Source organism: Leopardus geoffroyi, chromosome A2 (genome assembly GCF_018350155.1).
Source record: "Leopardus geoffroyi isolate Oge1 chromosome A2, O.geoffroyi_Oge1_pat1.0, whole genome shotgun sequence".
NCBI lineage: Eukaryota > Metazoa > Chordata > Mammalia > Carnivora > Felidae > Leopardus > Leopardus geoffroyi.
The window spans coordinates 50,279,597-50,304,904 of NC_059331.1; the positions used below are offsets into that span (position 1 = coordinate 50,279,597).

The 25,308-nt window shown below is 48.0% G+C and overlaps 1 protein-coding gene across 1 annotated transcript in view; it reads left to right on the forward strand.

Annotated features, from left to right (window-relative positions):
- LMCD1 (LIM and cysteine rich domains 1) overlaps nt 1-25,308 on the forward strand; it is a 57,992-nt gene that overhangs the window by 25,836 nt on the left and 6,848 nt on the right. The window contains exons 2-4 of the mRNA XM_045493623.1: nt 4,111-4,199; nt 10,007-10,262; nt 17,042-17,371. Coding sequence (XP_045349579.1) covers nt 4,111-4,199; nt 10,007-10,262; nt 17,042-17,371 — 675 coding nt within the window. The remainder of the gene's footprint in view (nt 1-4,110; nt 4,200-10,006; nt 10,263-17,041; nt 17,372-25,308) is intronic.

Here is a 25,308-nt window from a genome sequence, read left to right on the forward strand (position 1 = left end):
TGTATCTTTACTGGACAAAAAAATCTGTAAGTTAACATGTGACTGCACCAAGTCTTGGGGTAAAGCAAAGTAAATTTGTCTAGATAATCCTCATGGGGGTGGGGGGTGAGGGCCAAGGTCATTGTCACCATATGATACTGAGAAGATGTGCCGCCCACTTTTCTACCTCATGCTCAACGTTTGGATAATTGTTTTTAATGATGGTAAATATTTTACTTTGCAAACAACCTTTTAATCTGATCTGTGGCTTACTACAGCCTGGTGGAGGCAGAAAGGGCAGGGAAAACCCATTTCTCAGAGGAGGAAACCGAGTTACGCAATGGGAGGAGAACTCGCATTTCCTAATCCCAAATCCTCACTCCTACACTTCTACACTTCGTATTGTATGTCCTCTTTTCCCTTCTTCATCCCCGTCCTGCCTTGTTCTTGGCTACGTTTCCTCCCTGTAATACTTCCCCCGGCGGTTCACCTGAAGGAAATGCTCAAAGTGGGGAGAAGGCCCTGTGGCCCCCTGCCCTTTGCGCCCCGTGGCCCTTGCGCCCCCACGGCTCCTGGCCTGAGCTAAGTCCTTTCAAGTCCCTGACAAGATTCAGTTCCACAACATCCTACTCCTCCAGAGCCAAAGAAAATTGTCAAAACATTTTATCTCCCCTCAAGAAAAGGGTTAGAGTACATGCTACATTCCAGGGACCCATTTTTTAAAGTGATGGCTGCTTTTAAGCTCTTCTGGGCTCAGCTACTGTGAACCACTGTGAGCAGCCACTGGGCCATTTTCCATCTGAGACTGAGTCCGCATCGGAGAAACCTACTGTTTATAAACCAGAATGTCTTGTTTGAAACGCTGTTTCTGCTTGGTGTTTTCCTCCCCTCAATAAACAGGATCATCATTTTCTGTGTCCCAGATAGCTAGGTCTGTCTGGCTCCTGGATAAATGACACGCAGTGGACAAAATGGCTATTTATTGTGCTAAGCAGTCGGCCAGGAAACTGGCTGCAAGTGTGTCCTGATGGCCCAAATCTGCTGCTTCCTTGCAAGGCCATCTATTTTTCTCTCCCACGGACTTCTGTCACCATGGAAACTGTCCCACTAGTAGGATGAAGGCTAAGGCCAACTGTCTGCCTCCTCCCCTTAGTCAGAGAGACAACATTTGCACGCATGAAGCAAAGTAGACAGTAAGAAAGTCTATGAGGTATGCGTTTAGAAAGTAGTTCCTCTGAAGCTCTCTAGAATTCTGAAGCTGGGAAAAGAATTGTTCTTAGAATGTCTGATTCAGGGTCTCTCAGACCGTTTACACAAGGTACAGTGACAACAAGAACAAACACTCGGTGCATAATATGTGCATGCCAAGCCCTTTCCATGCAGCAACCCACATAACCCTCACGGTAACTCTGCAAGACCAGTTACTTGCCGAGGTCCAGCAGAAGAGCCATCCACCATTTGGAAACACATCATACAAGAGGATTCTGGGTAACATAATTCCAACAACCTCGATCCAGGCCAGTTTTCTCATTTTACAGGGGAGCAACTTAGATGGGGCAAGGAAATGAGTCACCTCTAGCCGCACAGCTAATAAATGTCAGAGCTGGCACCATAGAGCCAGCCCCCCGCCGCAGGCCCGTGCTCTGCTGTGCTGCCTTACATCACTAGTTCTAGCCAGACCCTGAGCCAGCAGCTCGGCCCTGCCGGCCAAGCATCAGGTCTAATCCCCTTATAGGATGACTGTTGAATCTGCCGCTCATTAGAAGAATGGCAATGCTCACACGCAGGGTGTTTTGCCACTTATGAAATGCTTCCACCTAGCTCTTCTGTTTCCAGGCTTTGCTGCCTCTGGGTCTAAAACAGTCCAACAATGAAGCCTTATTCATACGTTGTATACCTTCCAAAATAACCATTGAATCACTCAAACATTAAGTGCGGAAGGATGGCTGCATTTCAACTAGTAGAATCCAAGGTAACAGGAGGCAGAAAGGAGAGATGAAAGTTTGCAAAGTTTTAGATGCCAGGGTCTTAGTAAAGTTCCACGTGTGAGTGAAAGCTCCACAGCTTAGGACGATGACTTGATGGTGAGCATGCTCTTGTTTTCAATTTTCAACACGAATCTAGCACTGAACGGGCACAAGTCGGAACATGATCCCCTTTAGATATGTGCAGTTGGCTCTTACTCTCCAAAGTTGTGAATGTGTATAAGAACAGCATAGTATGGGGGCACCTCGGTGACTCAGTCGGTGGAGCGTTCAACTTCAGCTCAGGTCACGATCTCACAGTTTGTGAGTTCGAGTCCCGCCTCGTGCTCACTGCTGTCAGCACAGAGCCTGCTTCAGATCCTCTGTCCGTCTCTTTCTCTGCCCCTCCCACACCCCTCCCCTCAAAAATAAACATTAAAAAGAAACTTTACAGAACAGCATAGTACGAGAAGATATGGTGCAAACCGCAGTTGTCAAAGTGGGGGGTGTGAAACCTAGGTGTCATTGTGGGAAGATTTGAGCAACGGAAGAGAAATCTGGTAAAGAATAACTGTGACCTTTCGTGTACTTCTCTGGATTCTAACAGTAGCAGTGAGGGTGGACTCACAAGTTTCACTCCTTTTTTTTCCTGCTTAAAAGCAGGAAGAGGAAACAGGGGTGCTCAGAATACAAGACACCCCCCCACACACACCATCATGCCCTTTCATATCTTTTTGCCCTCACACATTTCTCTTCCAAGAATCCCCTTCTCCCTTTCTGCCTGCTCATTTTGCATAGCCCCCATCCAGAGTCACCTCTTCTAAGAAGCCTGACTGGACTTCCCCTACAGGTTTATTAACACCTTCCTCTGGGCACCTAAACTCTGTGTGCAAAACAACAGCAGTTACCATCTTGAGTACCTCATGTGAATGGGCACTTTGCATACATTATCTTTGTACCCATTTGACAAGTAAGGAGACTGAGGCTCAGTTGGTCCAAGGCCAGTATGGCTGGCAAGTCCCGAAGATGGGTTGGGAATCTTGGTCTCCCAGGCTCCAAAGTCCAGCCTCTGCCACACAACAGGCAGCTTCCTTTGCCTCAAACTTACCCCTTCCAGGAGCAGGTGATAAGTATGTGTTTCTCTCTTCATCCCCCCCTAGTCTGTGAGTACTCCTAGGGCACACCCGAATCTTATGATGTATCCCTGTGCCTGACATACAGTAGATACTAAATTGGTGGTTAAATGAATCAAATGTCTGTTGAATGAGGAGCTTATCCGTTTATCTTACTAGTTGATGAGGACTTGCTCTTGATAAAATCATAGTACATGTGCATACCTGCCACCAAGTCTTCCCCACCCCCAGGTGAGAGTTAGGGAAGTTTCTCAGCCAGCAGATCCATACACTATCCCCAGGCTTTTCCCATCTTAATGTCATACAAATCTCCCGGGAAGTTTGTTGGTGTGCAGATTCTGATTCCGAGGGCTGGAGCGGGGCCCGAGGTTCTGTGTTTCTGGCAAGCTTCCCATGATGCTGCTGATTTGAAGACCCCGTTTGAGAGTCATTTGGGTCTCAACACATCGGCAGCGGCTGGTGACAAAGAGTGAAACCTGTGCCGGGTGTTGTTCTCCTTCCAAAGAACAACCAGATTTCAAATGCTCCTGATTTTCCGTGGTTTAGCAAAATATTTAAGTTATGCTTTGAGCTATAGATACGTGGCAGCATGCGCATTTGTTTGTGCCTGTAGCTTTGGTTTAATCCCACCCTATCAATAAATCACAAATAAATGAGGGAGAGGAGGCACTCACTGGAAGATTCCATTCCAGTGACAAGTGGACCAGGGGAGCTGATGAATATAAAGGGAGGAGCGGAAGGTTTTCAACACAGCCCTGGTGGCTGGTGACAGCACTGAAAGGCCAGCAATAAGCCCCCGCCTCATTCCATTTTTACTGGCAAGGACCCCACCCTTCCCCACTTGCCTGCCCTCTGGCCACTTCCCTGGCTGGTCTTCTCCTTTCTTGGTAAACAGTAACTGATGGCTTATTCATCTTGAGCCCTTTGAACCCCACACAATCCCTTTGCTGGCATGCCAAGTCTTTTAGAGGTCAAGCATCCCTGATCCAAGACTTGTGGAAGTGAAACACCCTCTTTTCTGTCTCCTTTTCCAGATGTCCCTGGGCCAGCAGCAGTCAGCAAGAGGTGTGCCTTGTTTGAGATGCAAGGGGACGTGTTCGGGCTTCGAGCCACATCCATGGAGGTAACAGACTTTGTCAGGAGAAGCTCTGCCTGCCTGCACTTCTTGGCTGTCCTTTCTGGGAACCCCAGCCATTCTTCTCTGCTGGGACTGCTTACTTAGGATGCATGCATTTCAGGGAGGACTGGCTCCAGAGTGAATGCACTCCTGCTTGGCCTCATTCAGAAATGACAGAAAAGCCCTTAGGAGCCAAGATGAGGAAGGAGCTTAGTGCTTCATGCACCATTTTGAGGTGGAGACCACCAAGCTGGCCCCACGAAGGACTGCACTGGGCAGATGTGGGCAGATGTTAGTTGGTGCCTCGTCCTCTCTGGACTGCTCTATCCTTGGGCTTGGTGCATGTGGCGGATCTCCCCATACGGTGCCGTCACCCCATTTGGATCTCAGAGTACCCCTGGGCCAGAAATAAAAGTCACTGTGTCCACAGTATTTAAAAACCAGGCGCTACATTCATATCCGTGAGGGAGGGCCATGAGATCCAGCTGGACTTGGAACTGTAGAGTGTTTCTTTCTCTCTTTTTATTGAGGAATCTGAAAAGCAGAGGTGGAGACCTCACACTGCACAGCCCCCAGGCGCTATTCCCATCAGCATCTGTGTGGAGTTGTGCAGGGCACACAGCCTGTGTGACTGTCCTGGCAGCCCTGGAAGAGAGAGGCTAACCTCTGTAGGGCACGATAGAGAAGTAGAGCTTTTGATCCCCCAGCCAGAGGGGTTCCTGGGGCACTCAGAGCAGGAGTGAAATTTGGGAGGTATTTGTCTCAGAGTTGTTGATTTCCATGGTGGGATGGCAATTAGAAAAACATTCATTGCTAAATCTTGTACGTTGGAATATTGAAGCAATCCTGAGCAGTTGGTGTTAGTATCTCAGTGTCTCCATTTTTCATATCAGGAAACTGAGGCTGGCTAACAGGGGTGGGGAGGGGATGGCTACTAAATGCCAGGATTCAAAGTTGGGTCTTTGTGAAACCCCACTCCATGCTCTTAGACATTCTACAGTAGTACTGTGGGTCGTGAGCTTTTGAAGCATGGGACTGTTCCTTGACTCCATTCCCTGACAGTCCTTGACCTCACAGGAGCTCATGTGGTCTTCTGGATGCAAGCGATCTTCAAAGTCATCCAAACCCCACTGTATCCCCCGCACAGATTCCTCCTACAGCTAGCACACTTCCTGTTGGGGGAATGCCCCACGCATCTAGTTTGGCCACTAGAGCTCTTTCTGGCCTTGAGGAGTCAGCTTCCCTATCATTCCGCCCCCTTGGTGCTGAACCTGCCATCAGGGTGTCACGGAACAATGCTGACTCCTCATCAGCTCTCCAAGGACAGCTGGGATGCCTCCTTTCAGAATCCTTAGGGCAGCGGGGAGGGATAATGTTCCCTGAATGCACCCCCTGACTCAGTCAATAATGTTTCCCCGTCTCAATGTTCAGCCCTTGCTGCCTCTTGTCTGACATCTGAACAGGGTCATTTAACATATTCTGTCTGGTTTTCTAGCTGTTTATGGCAGGAGGACACTTCTGGGCCCTGTTCTTCAGGACTGTAAGCAAGGAGTCTCAGCATTGTTGTAATCCCTACATTCCCCCACCATTCTACAAAGGACGTGAACATCCAGTGAATTTATCCTTGAGAAATGCAGACTGCAGCCTCGGATCCCCCATAGCAAGCATTGTATTTGGTTTGAATCACTTTAATGGGGACTTAAATTCAAGCCACACTGGAGCAGTGAGGTCCCAGAACCTTAGCAGGGAAGCTACATAAAACCATTTTTATGCTCCAATTTTTACACTGTCAGTAGTTAGAAATTTATTTAAATGACCCAAGTGGCAGCCAGCCTGGTTTAGTGAGCAATTCCCTCAAACAATAATTCATGTGCTCACTCACCTTGAACAAACACTTCCCTTCTGTAAGCCTCACCTTTTCCATCTGATAAATAGGAGCATTGGAGCCAATATGCTCTTGGTTCCCCTTCTGGCTTTACAATCCATAGTTTCAGGCAAGTTGTCTGTAATCAAACTTGTGATTGACATGGTTAATGGAAATAGAATGGTATTAGAGGCACAGATGGTAGAGTTATTTGAAGAGGACAGTATGGAGTGAAGGCAAGAGCAGACTTTCAGAACCAGCATATCATGAAAATGGAAGGGGAGGCTCCCCCAGCAGCCTGCAGCCTCCCACTTCTCAGATGGACATGCTGGGCTTGCTGGCATTCCGAGACAACCTCAGGATGCTGAACTGCCCTTCAGGGCAGTGGGAAACAGGCCTCCAGGACTTCAGGCTTTTCAGAGAGAACCCAACAGAAAGTCTCTTCCTTGCATACAGAGATATTTTTACATTATCTTTATTGTAATAACTTTATTTTTTTTTTAATGTCTACTGACTCCAGTGAGTAGAGAAAAACTGCAATTTGAGGGAAGCAGGGACACAGTATGAAAAATGGGAGACAGACCACACAGGTGCTTCAAATTACAAAGTTTTACATGCTTCAGGGGTCACTCTCCAATGGATTCTCCTGGTCTCCTCGCTGTGACGTGCCTTCTGATGAGGTCTTGTCTCCATACCAGCTGCAGGAATTACATTGTTCCCTCTGCCTCTTCTGCCCAGGGCAGTGGATCTTCACAGATAACTGTGCCCTGAGATTTGGGCTTCCTTTGCTTTTTGACAGACAATCTAGAGAAAGTCAACCAGAGCCGCTTAAATTCCCGAAAGGGACCGACTAGTGACTCTGACACTTTGATGTGCATCCGAATTACCTCTGAACAGGATTACAAGTACCCATGACCAGATACCGCTCCTGACCAGTGCATCTGACTAGCTGGGGCCAGGGAGGGCATCTCCAAGTTTACCAAGCTGCCCAGGTGATTTGGATGCATAGCAAAGTGTGAAAACTCATCAAATAGACCAGGGGTCAGCTAACTTGCTGTAAATAGCCCATTAGTAAACATTTTAGGTTTGTCAAGCCATAGGGTCTCTGGCATAACCAATCAACTTGGCCCTTGTAGCATGAAAGCATCCATTAAGCGTGTAAATGAATGAATGTGATTATGTTCTGTAGATCTCTATTTCAGGACACTGACATTCAAATTTCCTATCATTTTCTTGTATCACAAGATAGTAATCTTCTTTTGAATTTTTTCAGCCATCTAACAATGTAAAAACTCTTCTTCACAGGCTGTGCAAAAATAGGTGATGGGTCAGATTCGGCCAATGGAATGTAGTTTGCCAACCCCTAATGTAGACCAACTCTCTCATTGTCAGATAGGAAATTTGGTGTTGGAAACAGGCTGGTGTTGGGCTAGTGTTGAGGCTGGCATTACATTCCAAGGCTTTGCCTCTTCCACCATTCCAGGTAGCCCAGGAGAGATTGCAGAAATGGCCATTTTAACACCTTTGGGGATCTTCCTGGGTGTGTCCATGCCCTCTTCAGTCTGGGTGCCTGGAAAGAGTAGAGGGGGGCCAGAGGGGTGTCTTCTTCATTTATGGTGTCCCAGCAACAATACCTGGCAACATGACGGCATGAATAAAAGGAGAAATAATACTGACATAATGTCAAAGAATATCTCATATCCGTCAACATTTTCCATTTCAAGGTGTTTTGCATTCCACACATCTCTAATAGCATCCTGAGAGTCTACATTAACCAAATAAGCAAATTCAGCCTCCCCACCCAGCTCCACACATGGAAGGCATTGGGGGTCCAAGGGTCCACTTGGACACTGGGCTTTCCCTCACTTCTTTCCACTTCCTCCTTCCATTTCCTCCTCTGCTGCTGTCACTCCCTACGTGTAAACTAGTGGTTTATTCCCTACCTTAGGGAAGCAGTCTCCTCCATGTCTAGCTCATGAAAGGGAGAGGCAAGAGAATATTTATCATGAGTAAGATGCCCCAATTCTGAAAACACGAGCAACAGAGAAAAAAAGAAAAGACTTCTTGGTTTTGCCCCACGTCATCTTTAGGGTCATATTCTCTTTTGTAGTGCTGGAATTATCCTTGAGATCAACAATTTTACCATTTCTCAAATTATAGCCCACGGAACGTGGACTGGGGCTGCAAGCTTCTCCTTGAATAACACTGGAAACGCTGCATTTTCCCTGACTTAAAGTCACGCTGTACATCAGTGCGTTAAAAACAAGAATCAGCCTTGCACTGAAGAAACTCGTTTCACCTTCTGTAACCCACTGTTTCCCCACACTGAGCCTTTTTCCGTGTGCCACATACTTACATGCTGGGGGAACTGGTCCAGACCAGCGGAACCACCCCAGAGGATATGTGACTCTCATATGGCCCAACCTTACTCTATGTTACATTTTCCATCTGATTTGCTTCCCCTCTCCCACTCCAACTATAGGCTCCTGGAAGGGTGCGCTGGGTCCTCCTCACTTTATATTAGACAAGGTTTCTCAACCTCAGCACCATTGATGTTTGGGGCAGGATAATTCTTTGCGGTGGAGGGGGCCATCCTATATTTTATGGGATGTTTAGCAGCATCCCTGGCCTCTACCCTCTAGAAGCCAGTAGCACTCCATTGCCATAATCAAAGGTGTCTTCAGACATTGCCAAATGCCTCCTGGGCATCAGAATTGACCTTAGTTTGGAAGCACTGAGGTAGACTATCAAGGTGTGCTCCTGCGAGCCTCCCAGGCAATATTTGTGATACATGGGTGAACATATCAATCTCCTGAGTTTAGAAGAGAAAAAAAGGAGGGTTCCTTCAGGCATGCCTAGCTGTGAGGCGCCCAAGCTACTGCAGTGACACCTCTTTTGCTTGGGCCTGCCCCATCCATCCCTGCTGCAGGTTCCAACGTTGCTTGCTTTACTTAACAAGCTCTTAAGTCTCATGCATGGGAGCAAGTGAGATACAGCACACCTCAGGAGTCACAGCACACCTCAGGTGACAAGCCAGAAAGGGAGAGAAGAGCTTTTCCTCTACACCGCGAACACTCTGGATTTCACAACCTTAACAGCATGGCACAAGGCAGCCAGATGCTTTTGTTTTTCATTGTCAGAGAGAAGTGTCAGGCTTTCAAGTGAATGTGAAGCTTCCCTAGGATGCTTTTCCTTCTCGCAGCCTCACAACATAGCCTTGCCAGTGAATATCAATCTCTCCAGCCCAAGAGGTTTTCTTAGCTCATTCTCTTTCCCCTGGGTCCCAGCCACAAGTTGCTTAAAGAAATTTTCCAGCTGTATTCTAACTTCAGTATGAATGCTAAAGAGTTCACAGTTGCTGAAGCTCCAACGCTCATGAATCTTGGGAGACAATTTCAATAATTCCTTAGAGCAGGGGTCAGCAAACATTTTTTATAAAGGACCAGAGAGTGGATAATTTAGGCTCCGTGGGCCAAATGGTCTCTGTTGCAGTTACTCAAGTCTGCCGCTGTAGCCCAAATGCATCCACAGACAATATATAAATGAATGAGCATGGCTGTGTTCCAATAAAACTTTATTTATAAAATCAGGTTGTGGGCCAGGTTCAACCTACAGGTCATAAAGACTCCTGCTTTTGAGCATCTTTAATGAATGAACCAGCCCTTGCTGCCACCATGAGTAAAAATGTGCTGTCCTTCTGACCAGCTGAAGTCATATCCCACATTCCCCACAGACAGACAGACGGATTGATAGGTAGTCTCCCAAAAGCAGTTCCCAATCCCAAAGTCCTTTTGGTCTCACATTACCATTCATCTGCTGCCAGCCGTTCCAAGTTACTAGAGTTGAGCCTTGAACTTGCTTTCAAAAAGGCAGATGCTACCAGCAGGAGACTGCTCCTCTTCTCTGGAGGTTGATCTCACTTTTCCTGATTACTGCCCTCCCCCCCCAGGAAAATATGCAAGTCATGCAAATGCAGCCATGAGGACCACTGCCTGAGCTCTGAGCTGGAAGACGATCGGAAAATTGGCCGCTTGCTGATGGACTCCAAGTATTCCACCCTCACAGCCCGAGTGAAAGGCGGGGACGGCATCCGGATTTACAAGAGGAATCGGATGATCATGACCAATCCCATTGCCACTGGGAAAGATCCCACCTTTGACACCATCACCTATGAGTGGGCCCCCCCTGGAGTCACCCAGAAACTGGTAAGACAGCTTCCTCCAACCAAATGGTTGTTGTCCTGTCCTTGTAAATGTTAGTCATGCCTGAATTTCAAAGACAAGGTAAGAAGAGGGCAATATTATAGAAAATGATAGGAATAACTAAGGTTCCAAACCTGCTCCTGCGTCACTTATGTGATCTTGAAGTGAAAACTGTCTGGGCCTCGGTTTTCCTCTTCCATGAAATGGATAGAAGTGTTTCTATGAATTCTGAGGGCCCTTCCAATTCCAGTACAGGGTCATTCATGATTCCCTTTGGGCTCCCCACTTCTGAGCAAAGGCTGACTTATCATTCAGGACTCCCACAGTGCTTGTCTTCATGTGTGAGTTGTTCCTTTTCCCTCAGAGTGGCCTTTGCAGGCCTGTGGGGGAGCACAAAAACAGTCCTCTCTTCTTGCCAACAGCTGAAGGCTCTTAGCCTTGGAAGAGAGAACCAGACTAGCTTTACACAACCCTGGGGGTGAGGCACCCAGAGAAGGACAACATCCAGAGAGAGCAAGTAACTTGCACAAGATCACACCCTGGCTGCCCACTACAAAGACCCGTATCAAGTTCCCATGCACAGGCCTCACCCCAGATCAGAAGCTCCAGATTACAGGATCAGAATCACCAGACATGGGCATTTAACTCTTCAGATAATGATACCTGCAGCCATCGTCAAGACCCCACAGACCTGACCAGTGCCCCTCCAATTTCAACAAGCACATACATCATCTAGACAACTTGCAGAAATATATCTAGGAAGCTTGGGGCTGGTCTTGAGACTCTGCACTCCTGACACACTCCCAGGGGATGCTGGTCCCCAGACCATGCTTGGAATAGTGAGGGCCTAGATGATTTCCACAGGTTCATGAGATTGAAAAAGTTCCTACAATTTTAGATATGGAAGCCTGGCATGTAATTAAATATCTTCTGGGAGAAAAGGAGAGCCTTCAAAGTCCTGCATGGTCATACCCCCACAGGCTGCACCCGCAGCTCTGGCTATGACCCCTCACCCATTACTTTATAGTGCTCTGACCTTCTTCTTTCCTGCTCTGGAACACTCCAGGCTTTTGCCCTCCTCATGGACTTTACACTTGCTATTCCCTCCCCTTGAAATGCCTTTCCCTGCTCTTTGCATGGCTGGGTCTTTCTGATAGTCAGGTCTCAGACGGGACTTCCCTAACTCCCCAGTCCACCTATCCTCCAGCTATATTTTTTTCTCTCTCCCTCAGTTCTCCATTGATTCTTTAGAAGATTTATTGCGAGCTGCAATTGTCTTATGTATGTCTTTGTTTGGTTATCTCTCTCATTGGAGTGAAGCGAGGTCCACGAGGGCAGACACCACACCTGTCCTGTGCACCATCCTGTCTGGCATATCCTATTTGTGCTACATTACCCTCCAGGCCAGTGGCATTCCACACGTGGTCTGTGGACTAACAGTGTACCACAAAATCCTGTGACTGGTCCACAACGAGAAGTACAGAAATTGAAAATAAATGTTGGGGAAATATAGTAGCAATTGACATCCAAGCATGTGATCAGACAACTCCTCTCACTGAACAGAATTCCACTGTGGTCAGACTCACGTGGAAATCTCATGTGGTATGAGCTACATTCTCATCGCATGCAGTGAGCCCAAGAATCCTTCTGCAATCGGTGAAAAAAAAAATCAAACAAAAAAACCTGATCCTTCACCATAGAGCATCTGAGCAGCACCCTTCTAAGCTGTAGCTGAAGTGGAGGAAAGGAGGGGGAAATCCCTTTTCAATCAAGTGGAGAGAGGCAAAGATGCTTTTTTTAAAAAAGCTATAGTTCTTGAAAACATATTTTAAAAGAATGCGTCAGCATTTGTGAGCTCAGCCACCCTGTGAGGTAGGAATTATTTTACATGTAAGGAAACATAGAATGGTTAATCGGCCTTGACCAGTTGGAGGGGCTGGGCAGGGGCAGATCCGGGCCACAGAGAGTGGCATCCAACTATAGTAGTGCTGGGTGGCTCCAAATGTGGGTCTGCCTCCAGCACCCAGGTCTGGCTAAGCCATCAAGCAGGTCTCCAAGATGTCAGTGGAAACTAAAGCAAGCAGCTCGTAAAAGAGCTGGCTGTGGGCGTCAGGAACTGGCTGGTGAAAACCCCAAATGCTTCGGCTCCAGACTAATCAGAGGAAGGCATCATGAGGCTGTGATTAATGCTCGCTCATAAAACCACATGGTATAAAGGCCCCTCTGTCTGCTCTGCATCTGGCCTGCCTGAGCAAATCGCCTGAGATTGGACAGCTTTCCCTTCCCATTCACCCTCCCCACTTTTTTTTTTTTTTTTTTTAATTACCAAGTGATCGGGACTGATTATATTTTGGAAATGGAACTGAATCTTGCTGTCATCCTTCCCAACCAGAATGAAAAATGGAGAAATTCTTAAGCCTTTAAAGATTAGTAAAATAAACCTAATAGCTAATATTTACTGAGTACTTACGTGTGCTAAGCTTAGCATATGCTAAGAGCTATGCATACGTGGTCTCATCTAATTTTCCAACACTCTTAGGGATATACTGTTACTACCCTTATTCACAGAGGAGGAAACGGAGGCTCAGAGAAGTGACACCACTAGCCTGATGTCCCATAGCTGGCTTAAATGACAGAGCCAGGTCTTGGATTCGGGCCTCCCTGACTCCAAAGCTTAGGCTCCCACCTATCAAGTCAGGCCAGGAGAACCAGACAGGTAGGAGGAGAGGCAGAAAACAGCATGTATTTTGGGTTAGCACTTTTAAGGGAAGGCTTCTAAGAATAGGGAGGGACTTGGGAAAATCTTTGAAAGCTAGCCAGGATTTGGGAGAGGCAAGGATGAAAAGATGAAGGGAACCAGCATCCATTGAGCATTCTGCATGTGTGTGCGCACGTGTATGTGTGTGTGTGTGTGTGTGTGTGTGTGTGTGTGTGTGTGTGTGTATGTGTGTATTTATGATGATGGGGAGAGAGGGTTGGGTCAGAGCTACCTGTGCCACTCAGAGCTTGTTAGAGACTCTCTCAGGAATCCCTGTGATATATTTATGATTTATGATAAAAAAATACTATGATATATTTATATATATGATATATGTCATCAACATCTCACCACTCCCTACGTGCTTAATAACCCCATTTTACAGGAGAGCAAACAGAGGCTCTTGAGGAACTCGTGCAGGTGTGGCACTCCTACCTTGTCCTCTACTCCCACACCCACGGCAAACATTGCTGATCAGTTACAGCACGATCTTCCATTAAGTCTCTTTGGGCCTCAGAATCCTTCTCAACACAGCACTCAAGTAGCCAGTGTTGATGGAGATTAGCATGTAACACAAAGCCCATGTACTGTCCTTGCCTGGCCGCCAGAGAAGTCGAAAGAGCAAGCAGGATGGGGTCTTCCGATTCCAGAGTCCATGTGTGTTCAACTATGCCCAACTCTGGGAATAACGCACCTTTCTTTTCCACTTTTCTCTCTGCCTTTTGATTCTTCTCCTGATAAAGCCTGATTCTGGGAACCTCTTCACCCAAGATGTCCCAGCCAGACAGCAATGCACCAAATGACTCAGAAAGGTCCTCGTGAAAAACTTGAAACCTAAACCAACCTTTCCAACTGCTCTAAGAAAAGGCCTCTTGCTAAAGGTTTTGGGAACATGACCTTAATCAGCTTCCTGGAGGGATTTCTGAGAGATTCTCTTACAAGCTCTGAGTGGCACAGGCAGCTGACTCTGAGCCAGCCCTCTCTCCCCATCATCCCCTTCCCAAGCCCATGCCAGTCAACAGCAATTGTCTGAAGGGCTGTGTTGAGATGGACTCTGATGCCCTCACCGGGGTTGATGAGTAATGTCTACCACAGGTGTGTGAATAGGGTTCTCAGGCCATCCAGGCAAGGCCAGCCATCACAAAACAACAACAACAACAACAACAAAACATTGGCGGCCACATGGTGTGGCCTTGACCCTGCAAAGACAGAAAGCAGGTACCCAGCTGGGGCTTTGACCTGCAACAGGTTCCTAGGAGGGAACACTCCCTGTCTCCAGGGTTCTGGCCAGGAATCCATTAGCCCTGCAGGTCACAAACACCTGTAGCCAGGACAGAGCCATCAAAGGACACTGAATACAGGGATCAACAAACAGGTGGCCAGCAAGGCCGCTGCCCCGGGACTCCTACCACAGTGTTTATTTGTAAAGCTATGCAGGGAGGGATGCATGCTCTTGAAGGCCGGAATCAGGGGCATATCCAGGGGCTGGGGGATCATCTCACTAGGCAGTGCCCACACAGCCTCCTCACCCTGAAATGAAGACAGAAGGGAACTCCCCTAGAGATTGGGGGAATTTGTTTTTTTCCTCTTTGCAAATCATTCGCCTTCTAGAGAGGCAGTGTAGAAGGAGTTGAGACCCAAGCTGCTGAGTACAAAGCTGTGTCCACCACAGATGAGTTGCGTGACCCTCTGGAGGTTATTTCTCTGTGCCTCGGTTTTTCGAGGGGTGATATTAGTGCCTTCCTCCTGGGGGTTCTGTGAGAAGTAAACGGGCTAACATGGGTCAGGCATTTAGAAGGGTGCTGGAACATAGTAAGTACCACGTAAGTGTGAGCTCTTCCTGCCATTCCTTCAACCACTCAACCTGGGAGGTCAGCAGCCCTCACAGAAGAAGATTCTGTGCTCCCATGAGCTCGATCAGCCATGCACTTGGAACTGCTTCCACAGTGGGAGCGAATGAGATGCTAGGCAGGTCTGGGTGCCCTTTCTGGCACGGTGAGCCATAGTCTTGTCACCACCTCCCCATCCCTTCCACAGATCCCGAGGACGGGGCAGGCCTCAGACACGAAATAAGAAGGCCTGGGATAGATATTTGCCCCCCCCCCCCACCTGTCTCTAACCCATCTCCCCAGGGCCCTGTGCCCTGCCCCAGCCTATGTGCTGCTGGTCTGCTGCTTGCCCTGTCCTCAGATGGTCACACCCCTTCCCCCTGCCCACTGTCCCTGAGTCCTCCGATGTCCTGCTTCAGATGACCCAGGAGGACCTGCAAAAGTGCTCACTTCTGGGCTCCTCCAGACTCCCAAATCAAAGTCTAGGGTGATCCCAGGAAGCTTTTTCACAAGGTGGTCAGGCGATTCTCATGCACCCCAAAGTCTGTGACTAGGTTCTTCAGACCTACCTGCCTGGCATTTTTGTGCTGGAAGCCACCTGTGGTTTCATACTGACCCAGGGAAAAACCGCATCACCCCACACCACCCGCAGACAGAGTCAGGACCGAGACTTTCCCAGACGTGTGGTCAGCCGTGTGGCTCCCTGGCACTTCTTCTTCTGTGTGTTGGGGTTCAGAGTCTTGGCCTCTTTGGCAAACTGGAAACCACAGGTTTCCTTGAGCTGCTTTCCTGCGCTGTAGACCCGGGTCAGTGCTACTGCCTCTCTCTCTGCTAATTGTGGTGAGGACCGATTGAGGTCACCACAGACTTCTCACAGTGCTCAGGACCCTGAAGATCATGCAGTCTACCCGAAACTTTGCAATGATGAAACCGAGGCCTGGGTGGCTGGGTACTTTCTCAGTGTTACACAGAGAACAGCATCAGGGAGGGAGCTAGAAACCAAATTCCCCGACACCCTAAGACTCTATCTACCACCCAGTCCATCTCCTGTGCCTGAAAAAGCACCTGGAAAAGTCCTTAGGGACTGTGCAGGTGAAGGGGGATTCACAGGGTATTCTATGAGCCCACAGGTGTTCCAAGCTCTAGGGCAGAGCCACATAGGGCCATCTACAGCCACCTCTCACTTCATGAGTCCACAGAAACCCGGGTCACCTGCCTCTCCCTTCTCTAAAACTGCTCTGACCCGGAATTCATTTATTATGGAAGTTAGCAAACTAGGCTCTGGACTAGTACGCCCCTCCATCAGGTTCCTCGCCCCTCCTCCCTAACGTGAGGCAAAAGCCGGGATTGTTCATTATGAATTACAGTATGACTTTCCATGTTGATTACCACAATCCAGTTCCAACCATGGGATGTGATAGGACACAGGCAGGTTCCAAGAGGGTAAATATGGCAACAGCCACCTGGGCAGTGGGAATCCGGCAAACTGGTGGGGGTGTCAGAGTCACAGTCAGGGTCAGGCACGGAAATGGAGACCAGTTGTAAAGGATAAACAGTTTGCTTTTCACACTTCCTCATGCTGTGTGGTCTTGACCTTTTTCTCCTCTGAATCTCCCCATCCCTGCAACCCACCCAAGTATAAGATTACTGTTCATTACAAAAAAAAAAAGCCAAATTGGACAGTTATCTATGGACATATTAACATTCAGATGGTTTTCAGTCATACTGATGTGGAAATGTTATTACCATGAGACCTTATCAATTTGTTCTATTAGAAGGTGCCTTTGCCTGTTTTTAAATGAACAAACCACGAAATACCTTACGCCTATAATGATTTAATTATACTTTTCCAAGCAAAGCAATTTTAAACCAGATTGACTCTTTTTTCTTTTTAAGGAGCATTGCCATGAGGTAAAGCGAAGTAAAAATATTTAGTTTTGAAGGAAACCAAATCTGCGTTGCAAAGCCAACGCATCCAGTACAACACTCCCATTCAGAATGTGAATCTGCGACCACTTGGGTGGAGAGTGACAGCTTATTTAGGCCTCTCCGGGTGTCGCCAAATTCACAACATTTCTGCCTTGACAAGCCTCGGGGCTCTGCAAAAACAGATGGAGAAGCTGGAGGCTGCTCACCAATTCCAGATCTGGCTTGGGTACCTGAGAATCACAGTCGGTTTATCTCCTCCCCACTAGGGCCTACAGTACATGGAGCTCATCCCCAAAGAGAAGCAGCCGGTGACAGGCACCGAGGGCGCTTATTACCGCCGACGCCAGCTCATGCAGCAGCTCCCCATCTACGACCAGGACCCCTCTCGCTGCCGCGGACTTCTGGAGAATGAGTTGAAAGTAATGGAAGAGTTCGTCAAGCAATACAAGAGCGAGGCCCTCGGCGTGGGAGAGGTGGCCCTCCCTGGGCAGGGTGGCTTGCCCAAGGAGGAAGGGAAGCAGCAGGAAAAGCCAGAGGGCACAGAGACCACCGCTCCGACCACCAACGGCAGCATCGGTGACCCGTCCAAAGAATACGTAAGTGTCTGCCGTGCCTCCAGGTCTAGCTGAAAAAACCAGGCCCAGGGCTTGCACAGGCAGGGCCCCAGCTCCAGGCTCTTGCCCCTCATTCCAACATTCATTTCACGCATTCATGTCGCCAGTGGCTGTTTGGTGCTCACTCTGTGCCAGGCATTATCCTGTGGAAAATAACACAAGGTCACTGTGCTTGAGAGGCTACTCGTCCAGTGGAGGTCACAGGCTACCAAACTGTCACGGCTTAGAGAAAGGGCATCTAACCTTGCTTGAGGTGAGGGTGGGCTTGGAGGAGGAGCTGAGGCCCAGCCTGGCCGGGAGAAATGACTAGGACTCACCCAGAGCTGAATTCAGGCTTGGCAGGGAAGACCCAGGCCGTCTTAAAGACGCAAGCTTGGGCAAAACAACCCTAAGTTCCAGAGAGCACGGTGGAGCCAGAGGATTGAACAAAGTCCCATGTGCCTGAGAGCGTGGTGTGCTGGGGGGCATGGGGACACGACGCTGGCAGGGTCAGCAGGGGCACACTTCCTGAAGAGGCAAGCCTTCCATCCATTCATCACCCAAGTATCAACCAGCCTGTGCTGTCCGCCAAACCCCAGGAAATCAAACAAGTGGAGGACACCGTCCCCACACTGGAGAATACCATGGATGTAGGACTTCACTCTGAGGGCCACAGGCAGCTATGGCAGGTTTCAGCGGGAGCTATCACAGGATCTGAGCTGTGCTTGGGAAGGCGCCCTCTAGCAGCATGTGGAAGATGTGCTGTAAGGGAATGAGGGACTGGAGGCTATTTGAGAGAAAATGAAGAAGGTAGAGTGTCCGGGAGGTGAAAACCTCATGGATGGCTTTGTCTTCATCTGCCCCAGAGGAGGTATAAAGGACTAGCTGGAGACGGGTACCACAGAGGGCTGATGTTTGCTGTTTCACGGCCTCTGGCTCCCGTCTCCCTTTTGCCCTCTGCCCCAGTCAGCCAAGTGACTTCAGCTGCCTCTAATTGTTATTTGGAGATAAATGTCCCAATACGTGGAGCCCTCGAGCAAATAACCTGCCTTGCTGGTAACAGGCTGGCAGTCGCCCGTGTGAGCCGGACCGCCCAGGGAAATGCCAGTCCTGGTGATGTTGTCACTACATTCAGAAAGGGCCAGGCTCTTTCCTGCCTGCAGTGACTCAAACTTGCCATCCAAAACCTGTGTCCTGAATGTCCAACCCCCATTTGTTGGCACGTTCATTTGGGATTACCGTCCAGTGAACTATGGCCGCACACAGTCAATCTGAGAACTCTAAGTCAAAAGAACAAAACTTATTTTCCTTACCACAGGTTTGGCGATGGTGTTGAAAAGACCCATTTCCGAGGAAGAATCCATGTCCCAGCAACTTAAAAAAAAAAAAATTAGATCCAGTTACAGTGTTTCATAAACTAGTGTCCTCCCCATCCAGCCCTATATCCAAATAGTTATCTGTCCTTAAAGCATAAATACTGCATAATTCCAAGTTGGAAGGCGATCTCTTTAAGTCGTTGCGACATTTCCCAATTGCCATTCCCAGGAGAGATACTCTATTTTATCCTTGACTCAGCCCCACATATTTGTACAGCATGGAAGTGGGGCAAAGGTGGCCTGAGATCCTGAGCCCCTGCCTATCGTCAACTTTAGGAAGTAGTTCTGACAGTTTGGAAGCATTTAAACAATAAGACCAGACCAAAAACAGAATTTGAAGGAAGCCCGTGGTGGTTGGGCTGGGCTGGCTAGGGAAAACGGCCTTCTCCTTCCTTATCCTACCCCCAATCTTGATTGGATAACTAGTTATGTAACTAGTGGATCCCTGCCTGTACGTCATGTGTTCGTGTCACCTCTAGGTGCTGCGGGTTTCTTTTTCATCTCTGTATCTTCAGCAGGTGCCATTGATATAGATAGTAGGTACTCAATAAATATGTGAACCATGAATGAATGAACAAATGGATGAATCAGTGAATATTCAGACTAAATAGAGCCTCTAACGATGGGGACAGTTTAGATGACCATTTTGCCCCGGAGGATGATGAGATCCAAGTTCACATTTATTAAGCACCTGCTGTGTGCCAGATGCCATGCCTACTCTTTCAAAGTCTTTGTTTAACTCACCCAGCTGCCTAGTAGGGTGAATTTCACCAACCCCATTTGACAGGTATGGAATCAGAGATTCTAGAGGGTAGGTAACTTTTCCAAGGTTCCACAGTTTCTAAGGAGTAGAACCTGGATCCGATACTTTTCCAACTACATGATGCTGAGTTATAAAACCCTGCTTATTATCTGTTCCAGGAAGAAAGAAGGCTGGGTGCTTTTATTGACTCCCTGTTTATCTCCTAGAAGCCAGGGAGCAAATCCTATAAAGGTAGCCAGATAGCCTGCCAGTCCATAGACAGTGTGTCCCCAACAACCCCAAATTTGTTCTGCCTTACCCTAGTCAATGGCCAAGTCAAGTGGACGTGGGTGCTGGCCATCCTGTGTGCTGTGTCCCTTCTGTTTCTCATAAAAGGGAAGTGTAGGACAGTTACCAGAGCCAAGCATCAGGCAGGGAGCCTGATTTTTGCTCCCCTGATGAGGACAGTGGACTTTGCCAGAAATGGTCAGGGCATTCAATTTGAGAACCCAGATATGGGGAGGAAATTGTAGAACTCAGACTGATGCCCCAAATCCAAGCGGTGATTTATGAGGAAAAAAAAATGGGCAAAAGAAAGAACACGTGAAACACATTTTCCTAGAATGATCTTGGTGACATAATATTGTTTGTCATCCTAAGAGTGATCATTATTACTATCGTTAGCAGCTACGATTTGGCTTTCTCTGAACCAAGGGCAGCGCTAAGAACTAGAAGGTCTGATTTAAAGCCCCCAACCACCCAATGACTTGAAGAAAAGCTATGGGATTTGAACCAACCCCCCATCAGTCCCCAAGTCCATCTTTCCTGTTGCCCAAAGCTTGTTCCTCGGATAGCTAATGGATATTAGATCCTAAAGGGGTTACATGGCCATGTAAGTTTGGGAGACATTAGAGTAACCAAAACTAAGTGGGTTTCTTTGAGGTAGGACTTCTGAGAGCCTCCAGCAGGTTGTGGCTGTGGTTCTCAAACTAAAATCACCTGAAAGGCTGGCTAAAATCCAGAGGACTGGGCCCCACCCTAGAGCTCCCTGCTTAGTAGGAACAGGTGGGGCCAGAGAATCAGCTATTCTAATGAACACCCAAGTTGATGCTGACATTGGTCTGAGGACCACACTTTGAGAACCACTGCTAAAAAAAGTATAAAAATAATTTTACATATAAACCGAGGAAAAATAATATCATTAAATTGGCATATGGTGAGGATCGGAGAAGACAACAGGGCATTCTATAGATGTTTTAGGCCTCCTGGCTTAGGGAGTCCAGCTCTGAGGACGCTACATAGGAATCTTCCTTTAAAGACCCACAGGGAGTTCGGGAAACACAGGCAGGGCATCACACACTGCATTACACCACACCCAACCACACTACTCAGCAGCCTGAGGCCACCAGCTCCCTTTTCACGGAGCCACAATCAGCCCATGCTGCAGGGCACTTCTGTGAGCTGGCATGGCTCCGTCTACACTGCAGGGCGTTTCTCCTCGGAGCTGGCACGGCTCCATCAATCTGCTGTCAGCCTGTTACAGTGCTGTCCTTCCTCAGAGACCTTGGGACCTGAGCTACAACAGGATTGGGCTGTTGAGTCTTCACCAAGCCCCTCCACCAAAATGTGCTCAGAGGAAAGGGTTCTCCAGACCAGAGGAGCATTACTGCCAAAAGCCTTTTCCACCTTGTCCATGTGGAAATGGGCCCCTTGAGCTGAGTTAGGGGTGAGGCCACATGTATAACAGAGGTCTAGCCAGATTGTGGGAACAGCACCCTCTGAGCTCAACTCACCCGTATGGCTGGGGCTATGCAGTCCTTAGATCCGGGTCCTTAGATCCAGGAGCTGTGGCTGCCCTTGCCAACCTCAGAGCAGCCCTAAAGAGCTATTATTACACTGAGCTTAGGAGAGGCAGGACACCATGGGAAATGCCGTCAGAGGCACCTGTCTTTGTGAGGAAACACCGCAGTGAAAAATCCCAGATGCTAACTCAGCCACTGTCACCCCACAAGTGTGCCCTTTAAATCAGTGAGGCCAATTAAAAACCCCAAATATTTAATGTCTCCCCCTCTCTCCTTGCCCCACCGTGTGTGTGTTGGCAAGGAAGGGGGGCAGGTAGGAAGGGGACTGTTCACAGCAGGCTCACTCATGTCTTTGAGTCCTCCTAACAACTACTGGGAGAGGCTGGAGTTGTTCATACCCATTTCACAGCTGTGAAACCTGCAGCAGAGAACTTAAAAGGCTTGCCGATAAGAGGTGGAGCTGGGATTCCATCCCAGATCCTTGTTGGTCACCAGTCCTGAGGAGTCTGAGCAGTCCTGGGGTGGGGCCCTGGATGGGTGAGGACAACTCCACAAAGGCGTGTGTATTTATGTTTGCTGGTTGAGCCACAGAGTTTGGAGTCACCCACAGCCCAGTTCAGTGAAGAATCTGGGGGCCTCTTGTAGGCATGCCAAGAACAATGGAAGGCCTCGCCCATTACACCCCAATCCCACCCACCATGGGTTCTCATGGGTTTGGGGGGCTTCAGAGAGCTCCATGGCCAGGGATCTGCCAACTCCAGCAATCTGGAACATTCCCTGGAGAATGGCAGAGCCCCATATCCACTTTCCAGGCCCTCCGCGCCCCACCTTTCCCACCTGGATGGAACCTATGAGCGCCTGGGCTGCGAGGTCAATGACCTCAATGCTCTGATTGTTAACAGCCCCACCAAACCATTTCCCTGCATTTAGAACGCTTACTTGGTATTTTCTCAGAAATGAAATGTGCGGATTTCCTGGGCATGGAATTTCCTCCCTTCCCTACACCCCAAACTTGTAACTGAAGAAAGGGGAAAGGAAGCCAGAACATAGCATTCAATGTAATCTCCACCCGTTAGTAATTTACCATCACTGCTGGGTGCCCCTCACCCAGCCCCTTCCCCACAGCACCCCGCCCACTGAGGCCTGCCTCTCAGATGGAAACTTACAGCATCTGGCTGCTCAGCCCAACTCCTGCCCCAACAAGGGACATATTTGTGGGCAAGGGACTTCCAAATCTTTGTGCAGCAGATGTTTGGCTTGTGGGCTCGGCAGGCTGGCTTTCCTGCTGGCCCCTCTCTGGGAATTTGAAACCACTGCCCCACCCCCAGTCCTGAGCCCTGTCTGAGCTGGAGGACAGAGGGTAAAAGGCCCAGGGAAGCAGCAGGAAAAATCACCATGGTTACCAGGCTTCTCAACATCTGCCTCCCTCCTTTTTTACAGTGGAGATATTTTAATGACATTAAAGGAATTTCTTTCCACTGAAAATTCCCTTCATCCCACTTTTTTATGCTATAAATATATTTCCATGTTGCCACAGAGACTTCACAAGTTGTTGTGTTTTTTTTGTTTTTTTTTTTCCTGGAGTGGGCTGCATAATATTCCATTGACTAAAACAGGAGCTGGCAACTTTTTTTCTGTAAAAGGCAGATACTAAATATTTTAGGCTTTGCAAGCCACATGGTCTCTGTCACAACTACTCCCTCCGTTGTTGTAGCACCAATGCAGCCATAGACAATATCTAACAGATGACCATGGCTGTGTGCGAATAAAACTTTATTTGCAAAAACAAGCAGTGGGCTAGGTTTGGCCCACAGATGTAGTTTGCTCACCCCAGAACTAGCACAACTGTAAAACATGGTTTCTATTAGCTTTTTATGAATTACTTTGGTTTTATTCAATTTCATTTTGCTAATGCAGGTTAATGAATAATGATGATAATGATGTCATCTGCCATTCCTTGACTACCTAGATTGTGCCCAGCACTTGTGCCAAAGGCTTTACCTAGTTTTGTTTTTTTTCAACTGAATCCTAAGAATTCTCCTACAAAATATAATTTCCCCTTTTTCTAGTCATCTAGCTTGTGAGCGGTTAAGGCAGAAGTGGAACTTACCCCAAACCCCACAAACACCACAGATGATGGAACCTCCTTTTTCCATAGCACCCCATGCAGCTGCAGGCACGTGCATGACCACTGCGACAAGATGACCACATATAAGGCTTCTTCCTACTCTGCAATGTCCTTGGTGGGAAGCCAGCTCTTGCCCACACACTTGTCAAAGCTGGAGTTGAGAACACCCCAGGCTGACAGTCTCTCTTCTGAGAGTAGCATTTATGAAGCCTTCCTGGCTCTGTGTTCCCCCTTCATCAGGTAACCAGTGAGAGAGATTCAGTTAGAGATGCCTAACATGTGACTTTGCTTGGCAGAGAGGCCCATGTTCAATCGTCTGCCCCAAGAAGAAGCATGAGGTGAAATCGTTGGCCAACAACAGGGACTGCCATGTGTAAAGCACCTCCCATAAGTCAGGGCCTGTCATATGTTACAAGTGAGGAAACTGAGGCTCAGGGAGGTGGGTGATTTGTCTCAGGGCTTATCAGTGATGGAGCAATGGTACAGGTCTTATCCCAAAGCCCCTCACCCTAACCACTGCACCCAGCCTGCCCAGTCTGTACTGTGAGGAGTCTCAGGAAGATGACAGTGTGGAGGAACAGAACACAAGAGTCTAAAGATACCAGAAATGACACTGGGCTGAAAAAGGAAAGAAAATGAGAAAAAAAAAAAAAAAAAAAAAAAAAACACCTCTGGGATACATGAGGCTGCAAAGCAAAGATGGCGAATAATCACCATAAGAGGAAATGGGGAGAGGCTGTTTATAAATAAATTGTTGAGTATTTGTGTTGGAAAGAACCCAGCGCCTGAATTCAAGGCCCTTGTGTTAATATTTACTGTATTGTAATAGTGAGATTTTCACAAGGCACTCTGGGTTTAGACTGAGTAGGCCTTTGGATAACAGCCTTCCAGAAAAGAACAGAATTATTGGGACAGAGCTTCTGGCAACCCCAGCAGAGAGATTATTGCTGGAGAGGGTTCTCCACATCTGCTGATCCTGCTCTGAAGGCCAACACAGCTCGGTCCTTAGAGACAGGTCTTTGGCCATGTAACCTTTGGCCACTGTCCCTAATATACTGTTGCCTAAAACACTTTGTGTCTAGGTTACTCCCATTCCAGAAGTCTTAATTCTGTGTGCTCACATTGGATGTTCTTATCACCTAATGTTGCATATCCAACCACCCAAAGGTGGAGAGGCTTAAAGAAAGAACATCTGTCTTGCTCAAAAATCAGCAATGTGGGCAAGGTTCAGTGGGGATATCTTTTCTCTGCCCACGTGGCATCATTTGGAGCAGCCTATAGGCTGGGGGCTGTCTCGGTGGTCTGGCTTCAGTGCTGGGAAGACACAAACAGCTGGGTTGGACCAGCCAGGGAGGGGGTCTTTGGGCCTGTTGCTCTCTGTGTGGTTTCTCCACAAAGTCGCCCTGGCATAGAGGTCTCGCGATTTCTTTCCTGTCCTCCCAGGGCTCCCAAGGTGTGTGTATAGAGAGAGATCCCAGTGAAAGGTATGCTGTCTTTTATGCCCTACCACAGGCATCTGTAACATCCCTCCCACTACACTCTGTTCAATAGAAGCAAGTCATTAAGGAGGGACCACAATCAAAGGAAGGGACTTAGATACCCCATTGGATGGAGGAGTGTCCAAGAATTTGCCAACAACATTTCCACACACCATGACCAAAAGAACCCCAACCCTGCAGGGTCTTAGCTTCTGAAGTAGCCAAATCTGAAATGTTCCTCAGCTTTCTCAAACCAGGCATTTTTTGTTTGTTTTTTGTTTTTGTTTTTTTACAGATTACAAAGGCCCAAAGTATAGAATTTTCAAATCCTTTCATTTAGACCTTTTTCATTAAGAATCTCTCACCATTTGAGCAGGGACAGGGCAAAACTTCAGGGACATAAGGAGAAACTTC